We start from the raw sequence: 23820 nt of genomic DNA on the forward strand, positions 1-23820 counted from the left end.
TTGGGCATACATACAAGTACAGTAGGTTTGAGCGGGACTGAAAGGATGTAGTCATGTGGCGTGGAGTTGCCATGTGACGTGTATTTTCTTTCTCCTGCTTGCTCTTTTTGGAGTTATGCTTATTGTGGGATGTCAGTGACTACGCTCAGTTATTATTATGGGATGTTGACGCGGGTGGGAGGGGTAAATGTCTCCATAGTAACGGTTGCTAAGGGGCATGGTGGAATGGGGAAGAGAGTGCGTGGGGGGGGGAAATATTATGGTCTGTATGTTGCAAGGTAACTATGCAGAGTGGGGGAGGGGTAAGTGTATGTGGGGGGGGGTTATTATGGGATGTCTGCCCCCTGATCTCTTTGTGTGTATGCAAGGGGTGTTAGTGGGAGAGGGAGAGACGGCGACGTCGTACGTTATCCCACACCGGAGGAAATTATATTGCTTTAGCTGGTTAATTAACAAAGACGTAATATTTAACCTACATGTAACTGCTGCTCAAATAGGATATAATCAGGGGTGGAAACTACATACTTGTAGGCTGCTTCACAATTTTGCTCTTTTTCAAGCAACGGGCATATAAGTTATGTGAGTATACTAAACGTTACATTGTCTATTTATGTTTCTCGAGGGATATCACCTGGTGTACATTTGTAAATCGAGCGAATACTAAACAAAAGCGAAGTTCTGTGTGTTTTTCTTCGCACACAGAGCATGCAGCTAACATAACACAATGATTCCACCGTGCCTCCGAAATTGGCCGGCACTGCTAACAGCCACACTTGTTAGCCTTCATAGCTTTCTCGTTGGTAAAAGAGCTAGCTCTGTAGCTAGTTTGATGGTTAGCTAACGTGGGTTATGTTGTGGACCATTCGTATAGGTGTCTGTTTTGGTCTAACTTGTAGCTGCCGTTGTACATTCCTTTTTAAGTTACCAATGTGTGTATATGTTTAGCTAAAAAGAAAACTCGAATCTAAAAAATGAGGAATGGGGATTATTTTAAATTAGGTGACATACACTGACTATCAATAGCCACTAACTTCCGTTTTCTTACTGTTCTTTAAGCTAATTTCCACCTCTTCGAACCGGCTCTCCCTCCTCCCGCCTTGCTTCGGGAAGACACAAGATTGGGTGAAAGGAATAAAAGAACGGTCTATTTCTGCCTAACCAAACGGTGAAAATACAGAAATATTATGTCTGGAAGTGATGACGATAGAGATGATTTTGGACCAACAGAAGACCGGTCCATGATGCAAGGTATGTAGCTGGGATGCCTAGGTTAGCTAGCTAGCTGTTTAAATTGTTTTTAACACAGTTTCCCAGCGCGCATCGAACGACTTTTGCTTCCGCAGTTTTTTTTCCAGATATGTGCTAGCTTTTTGAAATGGTTTAACTATATATATATATAAAAAAAACTTTATCCACTGAAAACTGGAAAGCCACAGCCACTTTTGAGTTAAACTGGGCAAAATCTATCTACTTCAATCAACTTTCCTGGCTAGTTTACTAACCACTAATTTTCGTTTAAAACATAGTTTACGTTTTAAGTTTTTTATCTAGGGGTTCTCGCCATGCACTGAAATCAACTACCAACCAACTCAACCTTTGCTGGTATTGTGCCAACCTCTATTAGCTAGGTAGTTAGCTAACGGCTATCTTAGCTTATTTAGCCAGCAAACAGACTGTCCAAAACCCGAGACTTGCCCATAAAACTTAGTAAATGCAGTAAAATTGTCAATTATTGCGTTACAGAACTGTAAATATGTCTACTTGTCAACTTTTTTGCCTTGTGGTACCTATAATGTGTGGGTACTTTTCCCGGCATCACTGTCTCGCGGCCTACCGGTATCTTCGCGTGCGGGTGAGCTCGAGGTTAGCCGGCTAGCTGATGACGTTTGTTTAGCACGACGAATCCACACGCTTTTCGCTGATGCACCATCTCAACACTTAACCTAAGTGGCTACCTCAGATAATGTACGGGTTTGTGTGTGTCTGGCGGAGAAAATGATAAAGACGTTCGTGGCTTTGTCTTGTCTGTCTGTATCACAAGATTATTGAGAGGAGAATGATTGATTTAAGTACGTTAATGAGAGAAAACGAAAGGGGGTTTCCCCTCATGTCGTTTAATATAGGGTGCCAGGCTAGGTTAGGCTAGCTAGGTTAGCGGTTAGCTAACCTAGTTAATTAAGCGTCAAATCTGCGAGATTGTGAGCCTGTTTATTTTACTTGCTGCCGGGGTCATCGCTTCAACGGTTATTTCATTAAGAACTACACTCCCAATTTATAATGTAAGCCTACAACTTGTTGCAATTTATTAGGTTTGGTTATAGCATGAGTTTTGGATATGCCTGGTTTAATACTGAATTGTTGTGGGTTTCTTTTGTGTTTTAAATTTCAGTATAGTGAATTAAATCAGTCGTTTATGATGTACATTTTAACTTGACAAAGGACGTTTAGTTAGGTAACTCGGTGATGGCATGTGAGCGCAGAGACCAGCAAAGAGCCGCAGTGCATGAAGCTCGACATGCAGCTATGAAATGAACGTTTGTATTGTGTGGAGTAACGTTAGCTTTTTCTCCGGTCATGTATTATTCTTTCGAACTCTTCTTTTGTGGTAGGTGACATGGGTAATGTCTAAATGGTGGTACTTCACGTTTAAAGACTTTCTGATATAACTAACTTCAACTAAGTAACAAAACTTACTTTCAAATGAACATTAACACTATTCAGCTGCCACGTTTTCTGTTTAGTATATTGTTGGAACTCCACGTTTATTGGTATGATTCATTTAAGCACCAGAACACTGCACTGACTTGCATGGGCTATCATATCCTATTCAAATCACTTTCCTGCATGAAGGTTCAGGTTTTATGTATGCTACTAAAATATTTAGTGAGAAGGTGAGAGCTTGACCGGGGGAATAATACAAACCACATGACCAGTACCTAGTCTCTTATTTGACCTACTAAAAGCTTATCTGAAAAGGAATGGTCTACAACTCTATTTGCATATGCTCACTGTTAATTTAAAGGCTTACATGACCTTGCAGACACTACCATTTGTATGGATATTGAGGTTTGTGTGCTTCACATGATAAAATCACACTTTTCACTTATAGCTTTTGATGTTCATGTTATTTTGAATGTACAGTCACATTTTTGAACAACTATATTTTGATGCAATAGCGGACTTTTTTTTCAAAACTTTTACGGCCAGATTGTGACAGTTTATCCACATATTCAATGCTGTAGAAGGCATCCAAGTTGTGCTATGTCTGCCAGACTACATTGTTAAAGCTCTTTCACCCAGAGCAGTGATCAACAGTCACATGTCAGTTTCATAGTGTGTCTACTTTATGACTGTAGACTGACTGGCTAAATGTGTTTGTGTAAACCTCTTGTTTGTTTAGAATGAATGAACATACAGGTATAATCTGTTTATCCTACAGATGATGACTTGGAGGAAGACCTGTCAGAAAATGAAGTCCCTAAAGTGAAGAAGAAAAAGAAGGCCAAGAAGAGCAGTCGTGAAAGTAAAAGCAGCAAGAGACAGCGCTCTCGTAGGGAGGTAGGAATGATGGTAGATCCGCCACATCTGGCCAAATAATAGATTAAAAAAAAACTTTTGTTGGTAATGAATGGTACATTTGTGATGAAAGTTTGTAGAATTAAAAAAAAAAAGGTTTCTAAAGTAGCACTCCACAAACCCCTTCCCCCTGCTGCTATCAACAGTTTGTCTTTGCTCTAATACCTACTTGGGTGCTCCAGGACATCCCAATCAGCTCTCCGGAGCCCATAGATGGAGGTGACATAGATGAGGTGGAGGAGGACGGGGCTGGGGGGCGCTCGGATAGTGAGGGCAGTGACTACACACCTGGCAGGAAGAAGAAGAAAAGAGCCAATGCCTCCAGAGACAAGAAAAGGAACAGCTGTGTTGCTGAAAGGAACTCCAGCTTGGCTGCTTCCAAGAGGAAAGAACCTGAGGAAGAGGAGGATGAAGATGACGATGATAGCTCAGTGAGTGAGAGGCAGTTTAGAGCATTACCAATGGCAATGACTTGTTTTGCCTGAGCTATGGGGACTTACTCAAGGCAGGGTTCATCAATTGAGTAATATGTGTAAATAAGCAATCGTGTTGTTGCAATATTTGCTAAGGCAATGTCTTTGAAATTGTTTTCCAGGAGCCCAAGACCTCCGCCCAGTTGTTGGATACCTGGGGTATGGAGGACATTGACCATGTCTTTACTGAGGAGGACTACCGATCTCTCACCAACTATAAGGCCTTCAGTCAGTTTGTCAGGTATGAAAACTTGAGAAAAATAACTAATTTCATAATGAGTCACACTTTAAAAACAACTTGTAAACCAGTAGTCTAGTAATTATTACAACACTATGCAGCACTTTTTATTTATATACCTTTTTATTGCAAATTTTGCCATGTTTTATTTGCAAGCAGTTGTGCCTACCATAGAATTCCTTTAAGATCTAACTGGTATTGCAGTTTCTTTTTGCAATACATAAAAACTAAAATTTAAAAACAAGACATGTACTTGGTGATTAAAGAGGATGTATGTAGCCACAGAAGCATAATATGCAAGAGATTGCTGTGTGTGTGTTTTATGATGATAAACTAGTATTTTAAATATATTTATGTTTACATTATATTTTCTTAAAGGTAAATTTCTATCATGCTCTTCTTAAATATTAGCCAATTTACAAGTTTAAGTACATGTCATTTTTAAAATTAATCAAGAGTAGTAATTGTAGCAGTCATTCATGTTGGAGATTTACGTTTTTCATGCCTGTGTTCAATTCTTGTGTGTGTGTGTATTTTTGTTTTGTTTATGTGGTGCAGTCACAATGGTTGCCTGGTGTATTTGTGATCAGTTCTTGACGAAGCAATCTCTAGAAGCACCATAGCTGTTAATGTGCTTTCTATTTTGTATTAACGAAGGATCAGACAGAGTTGCTTCCCTTAATACTCTCTTGATGAATTGGAAACAACATCTATGTTTTAAAAAAAAGTTATGCATCATCCCACATCACCAGTCGTCATCTTCATATCTCTCCCAGGCCTCTGATCGCTGCCAAAAATCCCAAGATTGCCGTCTCCAAGATGATGATGGTGCTGGGGGCGAAGTGGCGCGAGTTCAGCACCAACAACCCGCTGCGCGGCTCCGCCACGGCCAACGCAGCCCTGGCAGCAGCTAATGTGGCTGCGGCCGTGGAGAGTATGGTGGCGGCTGAGGCCCCAGTTGCCATCCCTGCCATGCCCCCTTCAGCCGAGCCCCAGCCCCCTCCTGCCCCTCCACTCCGCAAGGCTAAGACCAAAGAGGGCAAGGGTGAGCATAGCCTCCCGTGTTTTTCCAGGTTTGAGGGCAGCTTCACCAGAAATGGTCATTTGTAAGGTGTGCTATTAATACAAGTTTGGTTTCTGAATTGCAATTACAACTAATTGCTTGCAGAGGCTGAAATAACAGTTTGGGTCAGTGTGATGAATTGTTGAATTCCTTTTGAGAGCACCCATTTGCTCCCCTAATCTACAGCTTCTCTAAGTGATGCATCCTTTAACTGCAGCTTAGTGGTATTATGCTGTTTCCCTAAAGAAAGCTTACTGCTGATGAATACATCTGGACACAAAATGGCTGCCCTAGATAACTGATGCCACTCTGGTACTGCCTGAGTGGGCGGAGGCACATGAGAAAGAAAGCTGACGGAGCTCCCCTGAGAGCTTGGGTGGCTAAAAATGCTGCACTATTTGTTTAAAAAGTAAAGTTCATTGACCTTTTAGGGCTTGGTCAAAATAAATTCTTAAATCTGATGTATCATGCAATAGATTAAGGCACTCATTTAAGGATAACTTTGAGTGTGTTTGTACATGTTTTGTGGTCTTGTGTAGTTTGATGTTTAGAAATTTTCTGGCAACTCATTTTAAGGTCCTAATGCACGTAAGAAGTCCAAGCCTGCCCCCAAACCTCAGGAGAAGAAGGTTAAAACCAAAAAGGTTGCCCCGCTGAAGATCAAACTAGGAGGCTTCAACAGCAAGAGAAAGCGCTCCTCCGTATGTCTGCTTTCCACTTTATCACTTTATTTTTTTTGCTATTGCAGATTTCTCAAGACAACCTCTTTTGACAAGCGTATCCTCACTCATTTTGATGAGTTTCGTCTGATTCCTAAATGTTTTAAAGGGTCAAATGAACACCCTGCAAGCCCAACAAATAAAACTTCAAATTTCATGTCTTTCCCTATGGCTAGTTTGTAGTTATTCATTCCCTTTCACAATTACTTGTTTAGAGTGAAGAAGACGACATGGATGTGGACAGCGACTTTGACGATGGCAGCATGAACAGCGTTTCTGTGTCAGATGGCTCAAACAGCCGCAGCAGCCGCTCGAAGAAGAAGCCCAAGCCCAAGAAGAAGAAGAAAGGTTAGGGTATCTTCACCACTTTTGATGGCTTCAGCAAGTTGGCTGATGGTATGGGAAAGAGTCTTTGTGTGGGCAAGAAATCCATCAGGCGACTAAGAGGCCCACAAGCTTGAATTGGATAAAAGAGGTTTCAATAACTCATGTTAAAATAATACTTCAGCTTTAAACCTTTCAAACACTTTCCATTCACCAATCTGAACTGTTTAATATGATTTTTGGGAGGCTTCTTACCAAATACTTGGATATACAGTTACAAATGGGGCCAAAAAAGTGCTTCCATAGACATCAACTGGGCATAATTCAGTGTTTTGTTTTGTTTTTATTTTTGTTTATTATTTTTATTTATTTATTTTTACATACTGGAGTACTGGTTTATGGACTCCATATCAGAATCTTTGTTTTATTCTTCCATGTAGCCCTAAACAGATCAGATCTAACTGTAGTATTTGTCATTTTCTGACACCTAATATAGTTCTGCTCCATATTAATGACTCTAGGTTTTCTTTTAAGCTCACTTCTGCTCCCCCCTTTTCTTTGATTCAGTGGATGATGATGCTGATGGCTACGAGACTGACCACCAAGACTACTGTGAGGTGTGTCAGCAGGGAGGGGAGATCATTTTATGCGACACCTGCCCCAGAGCCTACCACATGGTCTGCCTGGACCCTGACATGGAGAAAGCCCCAGAAGGCACCTGGAGCTGTCCGCACTGTGTACGTGGTGATCTCAAAATGTTTTACCTTTTTTAATCACTGCTGTCACTTGCTGTTTTTACACTGTCCAAAAAATAAAAACACTACTGTTCAGAAAAGAGAACAAGTCATTAATGAAGTCATTTTAAAGAACAGCCTGTTTAAATAGAACTTTTTATTTATCACTAATTTCATCAGCTTTCCATCCAAATTTGGAACCATCTGATGCCAAGTATAATGCTGCCTTCTGAAATTTGCTGTTTGTCAAGTTGGCCCTGAAAAGTCTTGACTCTGCTGTTACCTGACTGGCTCAACGAGTTTACAGGGTTGTTTCAGGATGGGTGTTCTGTATGTAGGCTAGATGTGGAAAAGGCCCCTGATTTAAAGCCTGCCCCAGCTAGTGACGGTGGAAAAGCACCAAGTGTGGAAACTCCTTAATCTGAACCCACAGAGGAGAAGCAGCTAACAAGGGTTGCTGCTGATTTTTAAATCAGACAAATTGAGGCTAACAAATGGAGCAGTTTAAGATGTTCAGTTGCCAGGTGATGTGACACAAAGCTATTCAGCATAACCTAAATAAAAGCTTTGTGTATTCAGTCTTTTTGGCTTTAGGATGCCTGATTTGAATGACCTAGTTTTGATTTTGACACTTTGTCCTACTTAAGCTTGTCAGTTTTATTGCCATTTTGTTAGTGATGCTAGACCCAATCTTAAGGGAATCGTCTAATATTTGGGTAGATTTGATAATGGAGAAATCACTATATTGAGACATGTAGCTGCGTGTCACCATTGAAAGTTGTTTTGCAATGTATTAATGAGTGTTTTATCCTTTGGAGTGATGTGATTTAAAGATGTTGATTGTTACTATTATTATTTTTACCAAAATTATTTACATTTGTTGGATCATGTGAATGTTGTGATTCATCAAAGCAACCAGGAAGTGCTCATCTGCAGTGTCTGAGACTGGTCTGGATGCTCACACAAGTGTGATGAGAAGCCTCATTTGCATATTGCACCCTTCTGAGGCGTCAGTATTGAGGGCCAATATTGCAGTATTGATTAACAAAAGGATATATCATGCATCCTTACCTAATACATACAGACGTCTCTATATTTCAGTTGTTGAAATGTTTGGTTGCCTTTTGAAAAATGTATTCTTTCAGGAGAAGGAGGGGATTCAGTGGGAGGCGCGTGAGGAGGGCTCAGATGGAGAGGAGGAGAATGACATGGCTGGAGGCGAGGCTGAGGAGGACGACCACCACATGGAGTTCTGCCGCGTGTGCAAGGATGGGGGAGAGCTGCTGTGCTGCGACTCCTGCCCTTCCTCCTACCACATCCACTGCCTCAACCCGCCCCTGCCCGAGATCCCCAACGGAGAGTGGATCTGTCCTCGCTGCACCGTGAGTGTAAACTCAAGTAGATAAGCAGGGTTACCAATCTACTCAAGTGTGGTGCTGGTAATGGTTAATATTTGTAACATTATTCAGCACCAAAAATTCAGAAGATTTAGAATGACCTAAAGTGTTATTTATTACCTTATTGTTGATTGACATGCAAAACATTTAATCTTGGTATTTAAAAATTGTATCTCATTGGGGCCATTGTTATGGAGTTTTTCCCCCCGCCTTGTTCTTTGCCTTAGTGCCCTCCTATGAAGGGGAAAGTGCAGAAGATCCTGACATGGCGCTGGGGCGACCCCCCCACCCCCCCACCCCCTGTACCTCGGCCTCCTGAGCTCCCAGCCGACTCCCCTGATCCTCCCCCGCTGGCAGGCCGGCCTGAGAGGGAATTCTTTGCCAAGTGGCAAAATATGTCCTACTGGCACTGCTCTTGGGTGTCTGAGCTGCAGGTCTGTGCACATGTGTGCTTACAACCTCTGAGAATTAAGTAATGCAAAAAAGTTAAGAATGAAGCTGTCGAGCTGTAGCGCTCTAGTTGTCGGGTTGTTCAAATGCTGTAAGGCTAACTCCGATTGGGAAGTGAAGTTTCCTTTCTCTCTTTCTCTTCCTCAGCTGGAACTGCACTGCCAGGTGATGTTTAGAAACTACCAGCGCAAGAACGACATGGACGAGCCCCCGCCCATAGACTTCGGAGGCGATGGGGACGACGACAAGAGTGACAAGAGGAAGAACAAAGACCCCATCTACGCCCAGATGGAGGAGAAGTATTACCGTTTTGGCATCAAGATGGAGTGGATGATGATCCACCGCATCCTTAACCACAGGTCAGTCGGAGGTCACGGCTGCTTCAGTTGCAGTTGAGCACCAGAGTACGCAGGGTTCCATAGCTAACCCCCTTTATGACATCAGGCTGTCTGTATCTGCAGTGGACAGCATAGGACAACGCTATACTGTCGAGCTCATACATGCTGTGTGTGTTGTAACACCCTTGCTCTTTTTATGCAAGTTTGTATGTTATTCAGCATGCAAGGCTCTTGAACAGTGACCCCTGTGAGCGCATTCAGTAACCGGAATAGTTGGCATCATTGGTTTTATAAGTTTGCCCTGGAGTAAATCTTCAGGTGCATGTTCCTTAAATTATTTTACACAGACTGAGACTTAAAAACTGTAAATGCATTAATGCTTTTCTTGCTGTTGTAGCTCGCCTGCTACAGCAGGTAGAACAAGATGCCGACGGCACTAAGGTCACGGGTTACCAGGGAGCACACATACTGTCATGCTGACAAATGTATGTAAGTCAATCGGGATAAGGATTGTCTGTCTAATGCTGAAAATGTACATTTTCCAGTGTGGATAAGAAAAACAACTGTCACTACCTCATCAAGTGGAGAGACCTGCCATATGATCAGGCTACCTGGGAGTCAGAGGACATGGAGATCCCAGAATATGACGCTTATAAAATACAGTACTGGAACCACAGGTATGACATGGGTGCACTCCTGGAATCCCAAAGTACCTGATCCCTGCTTGACACCACACACAGAGACAGTGCAGTGTGTGGATACCTGCATATTCATATACAGTCAATCTCTTTCTTAGGGAGCTAATGATGGGAGACGATGGGAGACCAAGTAGGAAACTGAAGCTCAAAGGCAAAATAAAGCGACTGGACAGACCTCCAGAGAACCCTGTTGTGGATGTGAGAGAGCCCTTGCTGTACTAGTGCACATCAGATCCAGAGGGCTCTGCTCACAGCAGCACTTTTGCTGAAAATTAGTGTAATATTATAGTATTATAGTAATATTATATTATAGTAATATTTATATTATAAAAATATTATATATTTTTAGCATAGCAGACGAAGGCAACAGTTTCACGGCATGTATTGCTTGCTGCTGTCACTTTTTGGGCAAAGTTTTCCATTAGAGCTGCTTTTTACAAGCTTTGCTACATTGTTTTGCAGTCTTGGAACAGTTTGTGTGCCCAGTTTCGGTTTTGCTAAAAGTGTAGAGCAGTTCAGTCTGAAACATAACATAACTAGCATTATACATAATGTTTTATGTAATGCCTATATTATGTAAGGCTTAATGTATTAAGTTCAGCACAGCTTTAAAGTCTGATTGCTTTGTGGATTTTAGTGGTCCAGGTCTCGGATTTTGGGTACTTTTAACAGCTTGAAGCTGAAAGTCAGGCTTTGGCCCTCTCTTTCAGCCCACCATTAAGTTTGAGCGTCAGCCTGAGTACTTGGACTCGACAGGGGGCACACTGCACCCGTACCAGCTGGAAGGCCTGAACTGGCTGCGCTTCTCCTGGGCTCAGGGCACAGACACCATCCTGGCTGATGAGATGGGCCTGGGGAAGACTGTGCAGACTGCTGTGTTCCTCTACTCACTGTACAAAGAGGTTTGTGTGTGCGCACATTTTGGGGCGGGTGGGGGGGAATGGGAGTATTTGCATCTTTTTTTGCTTGTTTTGTGTGTGCTTGTCTTTGTGGGGTTGTGTGCGCATGTGCACTTGTCTATGTTTAAGACTGTGGGGTTGTCTTGAGCGTGTGTGGTTGCAGTTGTCCTTGTTGGGGGTGTGCTCATTTGTCTGTGTGGCAGTGTGCATGCGCACGCTTGTCTGAGTGTGGGTGTGTCTGTGTGACTGTGCTTGTCCTTGGCAGTGGGTGTGCTGTTTGCTTGTCTTGGGGTTGGTGTTGGTACTTTGAGGGTGCATGCATGCATGCTTGTCTGTGTGATGGATGTGTCTGTACTTGTCTACATGTGCACCTGTGCTTGCCTTTGTGTGTGTGTGTGGGTGTAGACAAGCATGCACACATACAAAGGCAAGCACACACACACGTATACATGTATTCTTGTCTTTGGGTATAGGTGCTTGTCTATTGTGTGGGTGGGTGCTTGTCTTTTGGGGGTGCGTGTGTATACCTTGTGTGTTTGTGTAGTGTTTGCCCCCCTGCCCCCAAAGGTGCTAATGCTTTAGGGAGCAGGGTTGCCATTTTGAATTGAGAGCAAATCATGAACTGCAGATTTAATCAACATGGATGGACATCATTGCCTATATATGGCTTTAGAACAGCATGTCTGCCACCTACTGGCTAAGGTGCAGAATGTAAGCATTGGTTTTATTCTATAGGAGAGCCATCAGTGTTCTGCTTTATGTGGATGTAGTCTGGGTAGTAGTTGCCTCTAGTTGCTCAGAAACATCTAATTACTAGAATATTTTTTGTTGGAATTGAATACAGTTCTCTCTGTATAGTTGTGCTGTCTCCCTCTGTGATATTCTTTATTTTGTGTCTTGTGGAGCCATTTACAAAATGCATGAATCCTTTCAGAATCCTCTCCTCATTTTTTGATCCTGCCTTTTTTAGAAGAAAATGATGAGGGAGAAAATACTAATTTTAATGGAATGCCCATATCCAGAATAAACATCCAAGTGTGACAATTACTCAAATAACTTTGTCTTTGATTTCTGTCATGCTTTGTTTTTCCTTCCATTGTAGGGTCATTCTAAGGGTCCATTCCTGGTTAGTGCCCCCCTCTCAACCATCATTAACTGGGAAAGAGAGTTTGAGATGTGGGCTCCAGATATGTACGTAGTCACCTACGTAGGTGACAAGGACAGCAGAGCTGTGATCCGGGAGAATGAATTCTCTTTTGAGGATAATGCCATCCGTGGAGGCAAGAAAGCTTCCAGGATGAAGGTGAGTTCAGTCTCAATGACTGTGTACAGTGCAGAGTAAAAGGTGGTTTGGTTTAATTAGTTTTATTGATTAATACATCACAAGGCATAGAGGATAACATCTGTACGCAAAAGTCCTGGGCCATTTATGCAGCAACAGCAAACAGTTTTTTCATACTTCTCAAAAATGGTCATCACATGAATTTTTAAGCATTTCTCCATATTTAAATTTAATTTCAAAAACAAAAGTGACATACTAGAACCATAGTAGACCCATAATTTCCCATACAGTTTGCCATTTCTATCATGGTGAATTGTGGGGGGGGGGGGAGTTAACAGTTGTCACCCACTTATATTTTCCGGTGTTGCACGTAATGGTTTTTTGTCCTGCTTGTAGAAAGAGGCTTCGGTGAAGTTTCATGTTTTGTTGACCTCCTATGAGTTAATTACTATTGACATGGCCATCCTGGGCTCCATTGACTGGGCCTGTCTGGTGGTGGACGAAGCACATAGACTCAAAAACAACCAGTCTAAGGTGAGTCCAAAGACATGAAGACAAATTTATTTATTTAACTTTTTTTATTGAGCTGGAGTGTTCAGATTTACAGTAAATACTTGCCTGTTTATCCAGTTTGAAATGGATCTTTAAGTACAGTTGGCTGACCTCTGTAGTTTGGATAAATAGTTTTCTAGGTGTGGCCATGAAACAGCTTTCCTCGTTGTGATTGCCAGCTGCTATACTAATCCTGTCACTTTTTTTTCTGTGCATGCTGTGCAGTTTTTCAGAGTACTGAATAATTACTCCCTTCAGCACAAACTGCTGCTTACTGGAACTCCTCTCCAGAACAATCTGGAGGAACTCTTCCACCTACTCAACTTCCTCACCCCTGAGAGATTCAGGTAGATGTGTCTATGTGCATGCCTGTAGAGAATACAGAGAGAATAGTATCCCTTTTTATTCCCCTATCCATCCACTCATCCAGTAGTGTAACTAATACTGGACTTGGTCCTTGTCTCCCCCAGTAACCTGGAGGGCTTCTTGGAGGAGTTTGCTGACATCGCTAAAGAGGACCAGATTAAGAAGTTGCATGACATGCTGGGGCCACACATGCTCAGGAGGCTCAAAGCCGACGTGTTCAAGCACATGCCCTCAAAGACCGAGCTCATTGTCCGAGTGGAGCTCAGCCAGATGCAGAAGTGAGTGAAGAAGGCAGTGGAATGGAGAAAAGGGGGGGTACTGGAAGGATCTCTTCTTAGGATGCTCAAGACTAACCTTTGAGAGCAGAAGTAACCATAGACAATCCAGAAGCTTACCTTAAGTCTTGTGCTTGTTTAGAACTGCATCTAGAGCAGTTGTTCTGGTTGTACTGCTGGACTAAGAAGAAATTCTAATGCAAAATCCTTGTTGCCTCTGTAAACTACATCAAGACTTCTTTTCCTTTGTACCTGAACCTGATCTTTAGTATTTTTTTTTTTTTTTTAGAAAAGACTTGCATATGTAGGCAGAAACGATCTTTATTCTTTGTAGGAAATATTACAAGTTCATCTTGACCCGCAACTTTGAGGCCCTGAACACCAGAGGTGGTGGAAACCAAGTCTCCCTGCTTAACGTGGTGATGGACCTGAAAAAATGCTGCAATCACCCCTACCTTTTCCCTGTTGCTGCTATGGTATGCTCTCTCTCCAAGAGTTGCACAGTGTCCATGCTTCCCTGGGCAGTCATTAGAAAACTATATGAAGAAACGCAAATGGCTGGCTTAAGTGGTGGTAGAGTGATCCCTGAGTGGTTGTTTGAAACAGGAAGCACCTAAGATGCCCAATGGGATGTACGATGGTAGTGCCCTCACTAAGTCTTCTGGGAAACTGCTGCTGCTCCAGAAGATGCTGCGCAGGCTGAAAGAGGGTGGCCACCGTGTGCTGATCTTCTCTCAGGTACGAGTGTGGGCACAGGTGAACACCTGCACACCAGCCTGTGCTCAAGCAGGAAAACACAAATGCTCGTTCTGTTTGTGTTGCAGATGACCAAAATGCTGGACCTGCTGGAGGACTTTTTGGAGAACGAGGGCTACAAGTATGAGCGTATTGATGGAGGCATCACTGGCGCAATGAGACAGGAGGCCATTGACCGCTTTAACGGTGAGTCTTGTTTATTTGGTCTTAACAACCAGTCCATTAATTACAGCTTAGGCGTGGCTGTACACCAGCAGTGCACTGTCATTAGAAAGAATGACTCTCTCAATAACTAAATGGCTCTCACTGATTTTAAAGTAGTCTGACTTCTTTTCATCTCTTCCCCAGCTCCGGGTGCCGTGCAGTTTGTTTTCCTTCTGTCTACCAGAGCTGGTGGCCTGGGCATCAACCTGGCCACAGCCGACACCGTCATCATCTATGACTCAGACTGGAATCCACACAATGACATCCAGGCAAGTCCTTGGACACCACCACAAAGTTTACTTTGCACACATCTTTACAGATCAGTATTGTGAGCAGTTGGCTTGACTTGTCCCGCAACCCCCACACAGGCCTTCAGCAGAGCACACAGGATTGGTCAGAACAAGAAGGTGATGATCTACCGCTTTGTTACCAAAGCATCTGTGGAGGAGAGAATTACTCAGGTACTCTCCTTTTTCAGATGACCTTTTTATATGCATCTTATTCTACCTTTATATTCCACTGACTGACTTTTTTCCATTCACTTCCCTGAAGGTGGCCAAGAAGAAAATGATGTTGACACACTTGGTGGTACGACCTGGCCTGGGCTCTAAAACTGGCTCCATGTCCAAGCAAGAGCTTGATGACATCCTCAAATTTGGCACAGAGGAGCTATTTAAGGATGAAGGAGAGGGTGAGTCTAGAACAGCCAGTGTGTTTGTCAGTGGCTAGAGAACTTTTATTGTCTGTTTGGGGCTAGTTTTGCTCCGAATCTGTAACTACAGCTGTTTCTTGATCAGATCTGGAAAATATTGTTGCACTTCTCAACACCTTGTTTCAATAGGGGAGAACAAGGAGGAGGACAGCAGTGTGATTCATTATGATGACAAGGCCATAGACCGGCTGCTAGACCGCAACCAGGATGCTACAGAGGACACGGAACTCCAGAGCATGAATGAGTACCTCAGTTCCTTCAAAGTGGCTCAGTATGTGGTCAAAGACGAGGAAGACGAGGTGAGTGTGAGTCAGACTTCCTGAGCAAACGCCACAGAAAAAAAGCCCTTCCTTTGTGTCATAGTTCTATTTGCAGTACCGTTCTGAGGATATAATGTCTGGCCTGCCCTTGTTTTGGTCTGTCCCAGGAAGAGGAGGTTCAGAGGGAGATCATTAAGCAGGAGGAGAGCGTGGACCCAGACTACTGGGAGAAGCTGCTCAGACATCACTACGAGCAACAACAGGAGGACCTGGCCCGCAACCTGGGAAAGGGCAAGCGCATCCGCAAACAGGTCAACTACAACGATGGGTCTCAGGAGGACAGAGGTACTGCTCTCACCCTGCAGTACGCAAACGCTCCGACACTTCTGCATGGGAGTTCCTAGATCTACTACTAGAAAACATACTAGATCTATGTGTTAGCAGTTATACTTCTAAAGCTAACTGTGCACAAGTACTGATGAGTTTGAACTGGGATTCTTAGCACAAGACCTATAACAGTCGATTAACTTAATGGAGCCATTATTAAAATGTCTGTAGATGACAGAGGGTTTAAAACAAACTAGTCAGGACATTGGGGTGGGTGAGGCGTGGTTGGAAAAGTCTGTTTGGGGTTAAAAAAATTTATACTGCATTTCAGCATTATCATGTGCTACGTCATGCAGATTGTCACTTGCGCCAGCTTTTGAACATTCTGAAAATGTGTTGTGCTTTTTGTTCACTTTAGTTCTATTCAGTCTGAATGACTGACTGACTGACTGACTGACTGACTGACTGACTTAGTCATCATTGTTTAGATGCTGTTTGAGGTAGTGTTTTTGAGCAGGAGTGTGGAGGAAGGAATCATACTTGTATCTGATAAATACTACACAGGAGCCCCTCATTCAATTGGGTACAGCGGTATGGCAACCATTTTGTGTGCCCCATCTCCCCATGTTAATTTTATGCTTTTCTTCCTTTGACAGACTGGCAGGATGACCAGTCTGATGGTCAGTCAGACTACTCTGTTGCCTCAGAAGAAGGAGATGAGGACTTTGACGAGCGCACAGAAGGTATATTGGTCCCTCAATGGCATTGATTTGGAAATGACAGTATTTCAGACTGCATTCATCTACAATTTTGTTTCCCCAATCTAGCAAATTCCCGCAGACCCAACAGGAAAGGCCTCAGAAATGACAAGGACAAACCATTGCCCCCCCTGCTGGCCAGAGTGGGAGGCAACATTGAGGTGGGCTTAGTTGGTCTTCAACTTTTACTTTTTTTTCATGAATCTTCAAATTCTCAGAGCATGACAGACAAAATATATACATAACTGATGTACAGCTTGAAGGATCTGATGAATTTTTCATCCTTGTAAGCTCTTATTTTAGCTTTCATTATATTCACAAACTGAAGGTCACAAAATATCTATTCATGAAAGCTATGAAACGTACAATGAGTTCATTATTTTCATAAAACCATATTCTGGCCAATATGAATATGGAAAATGGGCTGACTCTTACTATTAAGATTGATGAGATTTGAATTGTACATGCAAAGTAATTCACTACACAATTCATCAGTGTAAAATTATTAAAATGAACAAAAAAGGCCCACTTACTATTAAATATACACCAACATATTTCCTACAGTGCATATCAAGCAAAAAATGCATGAAGTATGCACAACACAGGAGACAAGGGGTGTTTTACAACAATGATGAAACAAATGGCATCAAAAATAATAATCAGAAAACAGGAAAGTGTTTAGTTGTGTTGTTGGTTTTTGCTTTGGAGTTGCTCATATTGGATACCTGTGAAGGCTACAATGAGAGATGCTTTTTCTCACAGAGGACCCAGTTCTTGAGACGTTGTTGAAATTTATTTTTAACACTAATATTTATAGGTTACCATGTCTGATATATCTATAGATGTACTTATAATGGCTGATGGCAATATAAGTAATTACTGATGGCACCTTTTACAAACCATCTAATTGTCAACTAATTGTGTTCCTGTTTCTGATGGTATTATAATAAGATTATGAAACATTTTTGTAAGAGTTTGCTTTTATAATTTTGCTTTTGAGTATGCAAATAGGACTGATTCTAAATTGCATGAAGAGAGGAAGCTCTCTGTGCAGGCATACTGCTCCCACCTCTGGCTCGCTAACCCCTTACTGGGTCTAGGCCCTAATCCAGAGGTGGTGTTCTTGTCCCACAGAGGACAGTAGTAGGGCAAGCCTATGCTCCAGCTCAGGTTTCAAGACAAGACAAGGAGGATTTGTGGCATGACCTCACCGTTGTTTGTAAAGAACCCAGTTACTCCTATTACAATCCAAAAGAATGTTGGCTAAAGACATGGAGAGGACATAAAAATGAGAAGATGGACACCACCCCTGTTTCAGATGAGAATAAAGGTAGAACTTATGAGTTGCAGTTCAGCTCAGCCATCACTTACACTCCACTGCGGTAGTTGCTACTGTTCTTCAGCATTTCTACTATCAAAACTAATTGTGGACAGCACAAAGTTTTCAAAGATGGCTACAGCAAATGGAAAGTCATTCCAATAGACACACTTTTTCTTTTTTTCTTTTTTTCCCTGCTAATGAGTTTTACCCTTTTCCATCACATGGGATGATGCAGAAAACATGGCTCAGCATGTTCTTTTCAACACTAACACCACTGTCAGTACATAAGTACATACTGGCCTCTGAGGCAAGAAGTGCACTACAACAATGTAAAAGTCAAGCTCACCAAATGGGGCTACAAACTGTTCTTGCTGGTTTCAGCCAGTAGCTATACATGGAATGTCTGTATGAAGACAAAGAAATGATGGATATATCAAAAGGACTTGTTTTTGTCATACTGGATCACTCACTGCTGGACAGTTGCTCTAAGCGTTACACGGACAGCTTCTGCACTAGATCAAACCTGCATACTATACTATCTATGCTAGGCAGCAAAACTCCCCTCAAAGAAAAGGGAATGATCTTCCAATGAAAGATGGGAATCATCTCCTGGTAAAGGCGTAAGAAGCTACTGATTGTAAAGTGGATGGTCTTGAAGGAGTTGCATGTGTGTTATACAAGGCAACAAAACCTGTGCAGGTGACCATAAACAGAAGAGTGAAAATTGAGCAAGGTGTATGGAATATTACCAACATTTTCCATTCCTCCTGCCAGTCAAATATTTTAAACTACACTTGAAATGTGGGCTGTTTCTGATATTATATATATTTTCACAACTCCAAGTGGTACAAGCCTTTTTTTTTTTCCTTTCATATCCATCCTTCATCAGCAAATAGCCAAGCATAAGCATAGGACTCTTGGGAACATGGATGGTCTTGAGGGGATGTTCATGGTTGAACTTAGACATTTCTAGTAAGAATTCCCATGTTGAATAAGTAAGAGAGGAAGGTGAGTTACAGAGCAGTGTAGCCAAATGAGCAGTGTACATCTGTGTTGTTTTAAACAGAGGCTGCAATTGGATGGAGGGTGCAGGCGGTACACATCTGTCTTTGATTTCTTCATTGTGTGTTTTGTACGTTTGCAAACAATTAAAAATCTAAATATATAGTTTTTGTGATGACCACAAGCATAATTTAAATATTTACATTAATATGCAAAATAAAACACAGTGTAGTCTTTACCAGTAAATGGTGGGTGATACTGGGTTGGGAACTACAGTAAAGTGTTTTTGTTTGGTTTGTTTTTTTGAGGTCCAGTTTGAGGCTAGAAATGGCACTTGGAGAGGTCACTTTCATGAAATGCCCCATAATATGCACTATATTTACTGAATATTTAAAAATTTGTAATGTGTACCGTTATTTTGTAGCCTTTTCCCTTGAATTTTTGAAGGTGTCTTTATAACATTTGGATATTTTATTTCATATTCTTTTACTTAAGAATTTAGGTAGGTAATCTTAAGAAGGACAAAGAACTGTAACATGACATTTTTGTTTTAGGTGCTGGGTTTCAATGCTCGCCAGCGGAAGGCATTCTTAAATGCAGTAATGCGTTATGGGATGCCACCACAAGATGCCTTCACCACTCAATGGCTGGTCAGAGACCTGCGTGGCAAATCTGAAAAGGAATTTAAGTGAGAGCTTGCTTTTGTTTATCTGTTCATGGTGTGCCATAAGGATTTATAATTAGTTCATTTGGTTGTCCCTGTTGTAAAAATATTCCTTCTTTTACGCTCTGTCCTAGGGCATATGTCTCACTTTTTATGAGGCACTTGTGTGAGCCTGGTGCTGATGGTGCTGAAACCTTTGCTGATGGTGTGCCACGTGAAGGGCTGTCAAGGCAACATGTGCTCACTCGGATTGGGGTGATGTCACTGATCCGCAAGAAGGTAAGCGGCATCATATTAACTGGATATATCTGCTAAGCTGTCTGGCATAGGGGATTGTTTTGGTCAGTTTGTTTTGTAATGTATGTGGCTCATGCTCCGATGTGATCTCTGCGGCCAGGTTCAGGAGTTTGAGCATGTGAATGGTCAGTGGTCCATGCCCTGGATGATGGAGCTGGAGGAAAACAAAAAGGCAGCAGCAGCAGCTGCTGCTGCTGCTGCTGGACACCCGGACTCTCCGGCGAAAACTCCTTCCACGGGCACACCAGCTGACACACAGCCCAACACGCCTGCTCCAGGTTTGGTGTAACCCTTTTTCACCCTTTCCTAGAGCTTATGTGCTTGGACTGAAATACTTTTAAAATCTAAATGTACTTTAAAAAGTGTTTAGTGCTGTTTATCAAATTATTTACTCAGCAGCATTTCTATAACAATAAACACCATTTAAGCTCAAAGGAAATATGCAATATATATGTGAAACGATATTATATTACTTTAATAACTTGTAATTATAAACTGAGAAAAGTACATTTGGTTTTGAGACTATATTGTACAGACATTTAAGGGAGTTCTAGAAATTGGATATTAAAACTGGAATAAATTTTAGAGAGTAATTTTGCATGAGTAATGTCTTGGGTAATAAATTAACCAGTCTCAGGATTACTGCCCACTTCAGAACTGTAGGCCACTAAAAACATTCCTTCATGCTACAGAAGATCCCTCTAGGTCAGAAGATGGCAGCAGAGAGTCTGAAAAAGAAAAAGAAGTGAAGAAAGATGGTGAGAGTGAGCAGGAGAGCAGGGAGTCTAATAAAAAAGTGGAATCAGAGGTGAGTGTCAAGTGGGAGAGGACATGCTAGTTTTGAGTTTTAAACTCCTCTCCTGATCTCAAATCTAAACCATTGCCTTTCCCATAGGTCATCGCCATTCCTGATGAAGACGAAAAAATGCCCTCCCCTGCTGAAAACAAGGAAAAAGAAGAGAAGGATAAGGCGTCTGAATCTACCATGGAGACTGAGAAAGCTGAGAGTGGAGAAGAGGACAAAGAGAAGGAAAAAGCTGGAGAAGCAGTGGAACAAAGCAAGACTGCAGAGGCAAAGCCTCAAGGATCTGAAATCAAGAGTGAAGAGTCTGAGAGCAAAGGTGATAACTGTCCCCAGGCTTGCTGGCTGATTATTAGTCTCTCTTCAGAAATTTACTGTTGAGTTGTCAAGGGCTAAAGATTGTAGTGACTATACACAACTTTAGCTAATCTACCTCTCATTTTTTATAACTCAAAGGCAGGATTTGTGGAAGTTGGGGTGAGGGGAAAATCACATGTATAGTTATTGTGCATATGTAGTATTTGAATTTTTTGTTTAATGGAAAGATTTGATTTAATTCTAAATGCATAGTTTTCCTTTTTGTGTACTCTGCAAGATGAAAAGAGAGACAATAAAACGGAGAAGATGGACACCACCCCTGCTTTGGATGAGAAGAAAGGTAGAACTCTGCTCATTTGTACTTAGTTTTGCATTTCTGCAGTACACTGAAAGTCCTTGGTACACCCTACTTGTCTGGGTTTCAGACCTCAGGGATGAGAAGGAGACTGGTAAGACGGAGGAACCAGCCAAACTGCAAAATGGAGACAGTGCCAAAGACGGAGGGTCGGGGGCCACAGAGGAGAAGAAGAAAGCAAAGACCCGCTTCATGTTCAACATTGCAGATGGAGGGTTTACTGGTAAGAAGCAGCGGACCTCATTCTCTCATCGTGCTTCCACTGATCTGTTTGTTTATTAAATATTTTGTCATGCACAGAATTGCACTCCCTGTGGCAGAATGAGGAGCGAGCAGCTACGGTCACCAAGAAAACTAATGAGATTTGGCATCGCCGCCATGACTACTGGCTTCTTGCAGGCATCATACAGTATCCTTTGCGTTGGTTCTTACTCTTTGCTTGAGATGACTGTACACACCATCATAGTAAGCGCTCGTTGCACTATATTTGTGTATGCTCATGCAGTATCTTTAACCTGTTGATCTCAGACATGGTTATGCTCGCTGGCAGGACATTCAGAATGATGTGAAATTCACCATTCTCAATGAGCCCTTCAAAGGCGAGATGAATCGGGGAAACTTCCTGGAAATCAAAAATAAGTTTCTGGCCCGAAGATTTAAGGTAAAGGGCTAGTTATTACAGCCATTAAAGAATCCTGATATGTTCTTTACTAAACCTCCCTTTTTGAAAAGCTGTAAGCCCACACTCTCCTGGACTCCTCCCGTAGTTGCTGGAGCAGGCTCTGGTGATTGAGGAGCAGTTGCGTAGGGCTGCATACTTAAATATGACCGAGGACCCTTCTCACCCCTCCATGGCTCTGAACACGCGCTTCAGTGAAGTGGAGTGCCTGGCTGAGTCCCATCAGCACCTCAGCAAGGAGTCCATGTCCGGCAATAAGCCTGCCAATGCTGTCCTACACAAAGGTGTGTCGCTTCAGGGAAAACTGAGTACACAACAGTTTGCTGTTTCCTATTTGGTTTCAAGTTTGGTTTCAGTTTAACCATTACATTTATCTAATTTTCCATTTCAATTATATATTGTGGTTTGCTTTTTGATTTTCAAAGTGTAATGATCTTATATTTTCACGCCTGGCCAATCTAGAGAAACGCAGATCAGAATTTAATTGAGGGGCTGTGTGTAAACTGCTCCTGTTGGCTCTTATTCCCTCTGTGTGCTCTGCATTTATTCTGAGTAGTGCTGAAACAGCTGGAGGAGCTGCTGAGCGACATGAAAGCAGATGTAACCCGTCTCCCAGCGACCATTGCCAGGATACCACCTGTAGCTGTGAGGCTGCAGATGTCTGAGAGAAATATCCTAAGCCGCTTGGCCAGCAGAGGTCCCGACACCCAGTCCCAGCAGGTACAAATTTTACTTTGATCTTTTACATTCAGTTGTGTGTTCTTTCTAGAAAAGGCTTGTTAGCTTTACTAATCGATGCCTTACTTTATTGTACTGATCTGTGACTGACATGAAGAGTGGAGAAGTGACTGGTTTTGTCCTTTTTCAGTAGCCTGCTGTCATTGTGTGGTTAGGGCTTGTGCTGAACTACGTTCCTTGATTTTATTATTTTTCTGTTTTAATGGCTATAGGTATCTCAACAGTAGCCTGGATTAGACCTCACCTCTTAACTCTGCCCCTTAAGCGCCGCCCACCCACCTCTACATTCCTGACTGACACCTCAAGATGACATCTCGCCTTAGCTTGAAGCCACACCCTTTACCTACAAATGGACATGCCAAGAATCTTTAGGCTAAAATCTGGAGGTTGTGGAAACTGAAGCTATTTTATTTGAATTTTTTTTTTTTTTGTATTTTCTTTATTAATATTATTGATAATGTTATTATGGTTTTTGGGACCGAAAATTTAAAAAAAGTAATAAAGACTTCTGTCTCTCTTTACACACCTCTCCTAGATGTCAGTGTGTGCCTAAAGACTGCTTAAGAAACTAATAGATTGAAATAGCTTTGCGTGTTTAAACACCTTTGAGAACTCCATAAATTGGGCTCTGGCTCTTTATTTATTTTTACCTTAAATATTCTCAGAAATCTGTTTAATTTTGTTCATGTACATTCAAAGCAAAAAGTAAAAAAAAAAAAAGACATTGACAAGCAATGTTAAAACTAATGTATATTGCCAAGCATTTGTGTATTTGTTGTGATTCCATTTTGAGTTGTACAGGATGGTCTAATAATACATGTTTATTAGGTATACTGTCACCTTCGTACAAGTGTTGCATTCAACCAAGTCATGTCAATTGACCGAGGTATATGAGGTAAAGAGTCAGGCATGTATTTCTAGCATCAGTGTTGGAATGGGTAAAATGAGAACTGGGTGACTACAAATGTTGCATGATGGCTTATATTAGGCATAATGTTTCCAGGATCATAAAGAGCTGGTCTCTTGGGCTTTTCACACAATCTGTTTACCAAGAATGCTGCAAATTCTACATACTTCCAGTGAAGTTATCCTGTGACTGAAAATAGCTTGTGGGTCAGAGGGACCAAAGGAAGACGGTGAGACTCATGCAAGACAATAGGCTACAAGTAGTTAAATAATGTCTGAATTTAAGATTGGTGTTCAGAATGTCATCAGAACATTTCTTACAAGTGTCTGGCATGGT

At 42.0% G+C, this 23820-nt stretch overlaps 1 protein-coding gene across 1 annotated transcript; it reads left to right on the plus strand.

The window, feature by feature from the left end:
- Positions 1 to 358: 358 nt before the first annotated feature.
- Positions 359 to 23098, plus strand: chd4a (chromodomain helicase DNA binding protein 4a). Its single transcript, XM_027002306.2, has 41 exons — positions 359 to 579; positions 1057 to 1248; positions 3440 to 3558; positions 3759 to 4007; positions 4172 to 4290; positions 5064 to 5332; positions 5927 to 6051; positions 6285 to 6417; positions 6961 to 7130; positions 8273 to 8509; positions 8752 to 8958; positions 9122 to 9333; positions 9858 to 9989; positions 10109 to 10208; positions 10721 to 10912; positions 12012 to 12212; positions 12588 to 12725; positions 12969 to 13090; positions 13214 to 13387; positions 13719 to 13860; positions 13991 to 14122; positions 14209 to 14326; positions 14489 to 14613; positions 14713 to 14805; positions 14897 to 15035; positions 15186 to 15355; positions 15484 to 15661; positions 16300 to 16386; positions 16471 to 16562; positions 19279 to 19412; positions 19523 to 19667; positions 19786 to 19963; positions 20378 to 20493; positions 20581 to 20806; positions 21083 to 21145; positions 21231 to 21383; positions 21461 to 21569; positions 21689 to 21821; positions 21928 to 22123; positions 22396 to 22559; positions 22790 to 23098. Exons 2-41 carry the CDS (start codon positions 1185 to 1187, stop codon positions 22802 to 22804), a joined length of 5871 nt encoding a protein of 1956 aa, XP_026858107.2. The 5' UTR covers positions 359 to 579; positions 1057 to 1184; the 3' UTR covers positions 22805 to 23098.
- The last annotated feature ends 722 nt before the right edge of the window (positions 23099 to 23820 follow it).

Source organism: Electrophorus electricus, chromosome 8 (genome assembly GCF_013358815.1).
Source record: "Electrophorus electricus isolate fEleEle1 chromosome 8, fEleEle1.pri, whole genome shotgun sequence".
Lineage (NCBI taxonomy): Eukaryota > Metazoa > Chordata > Actinopteri > Gymnotiformes > Gymnotidae > Electrophorus > Electrophorus electricus.

What these genes read in the sequence shown, in the direction of transcription:
- chd4a (XM_027002306.2), top strand. Translation starts at nt 1,185, where the DNA reads ATGTCTGGAAGTGATGACGATAGAGATGATTTTGGACCAACAGAAGAC. An exon ending in CTTGGGTGTCTGAGCTGCAG is followed by an intron (nt 8,959 to 9,121) that starts GTCTGTGCACAT and finishes TCTCTTCCTCAG; the next exon opens with CTGGAACTGCACTGCCAGGT. An exon ending in CTTTGACGAGCGCACAGAAG is followed by an intron (nt 16,387 to 16,470) that starts GTATATTGGTCC and finishes TCCCCAATCTAG; the next exon opens with CAAATTCCCGCAGACCCAAC.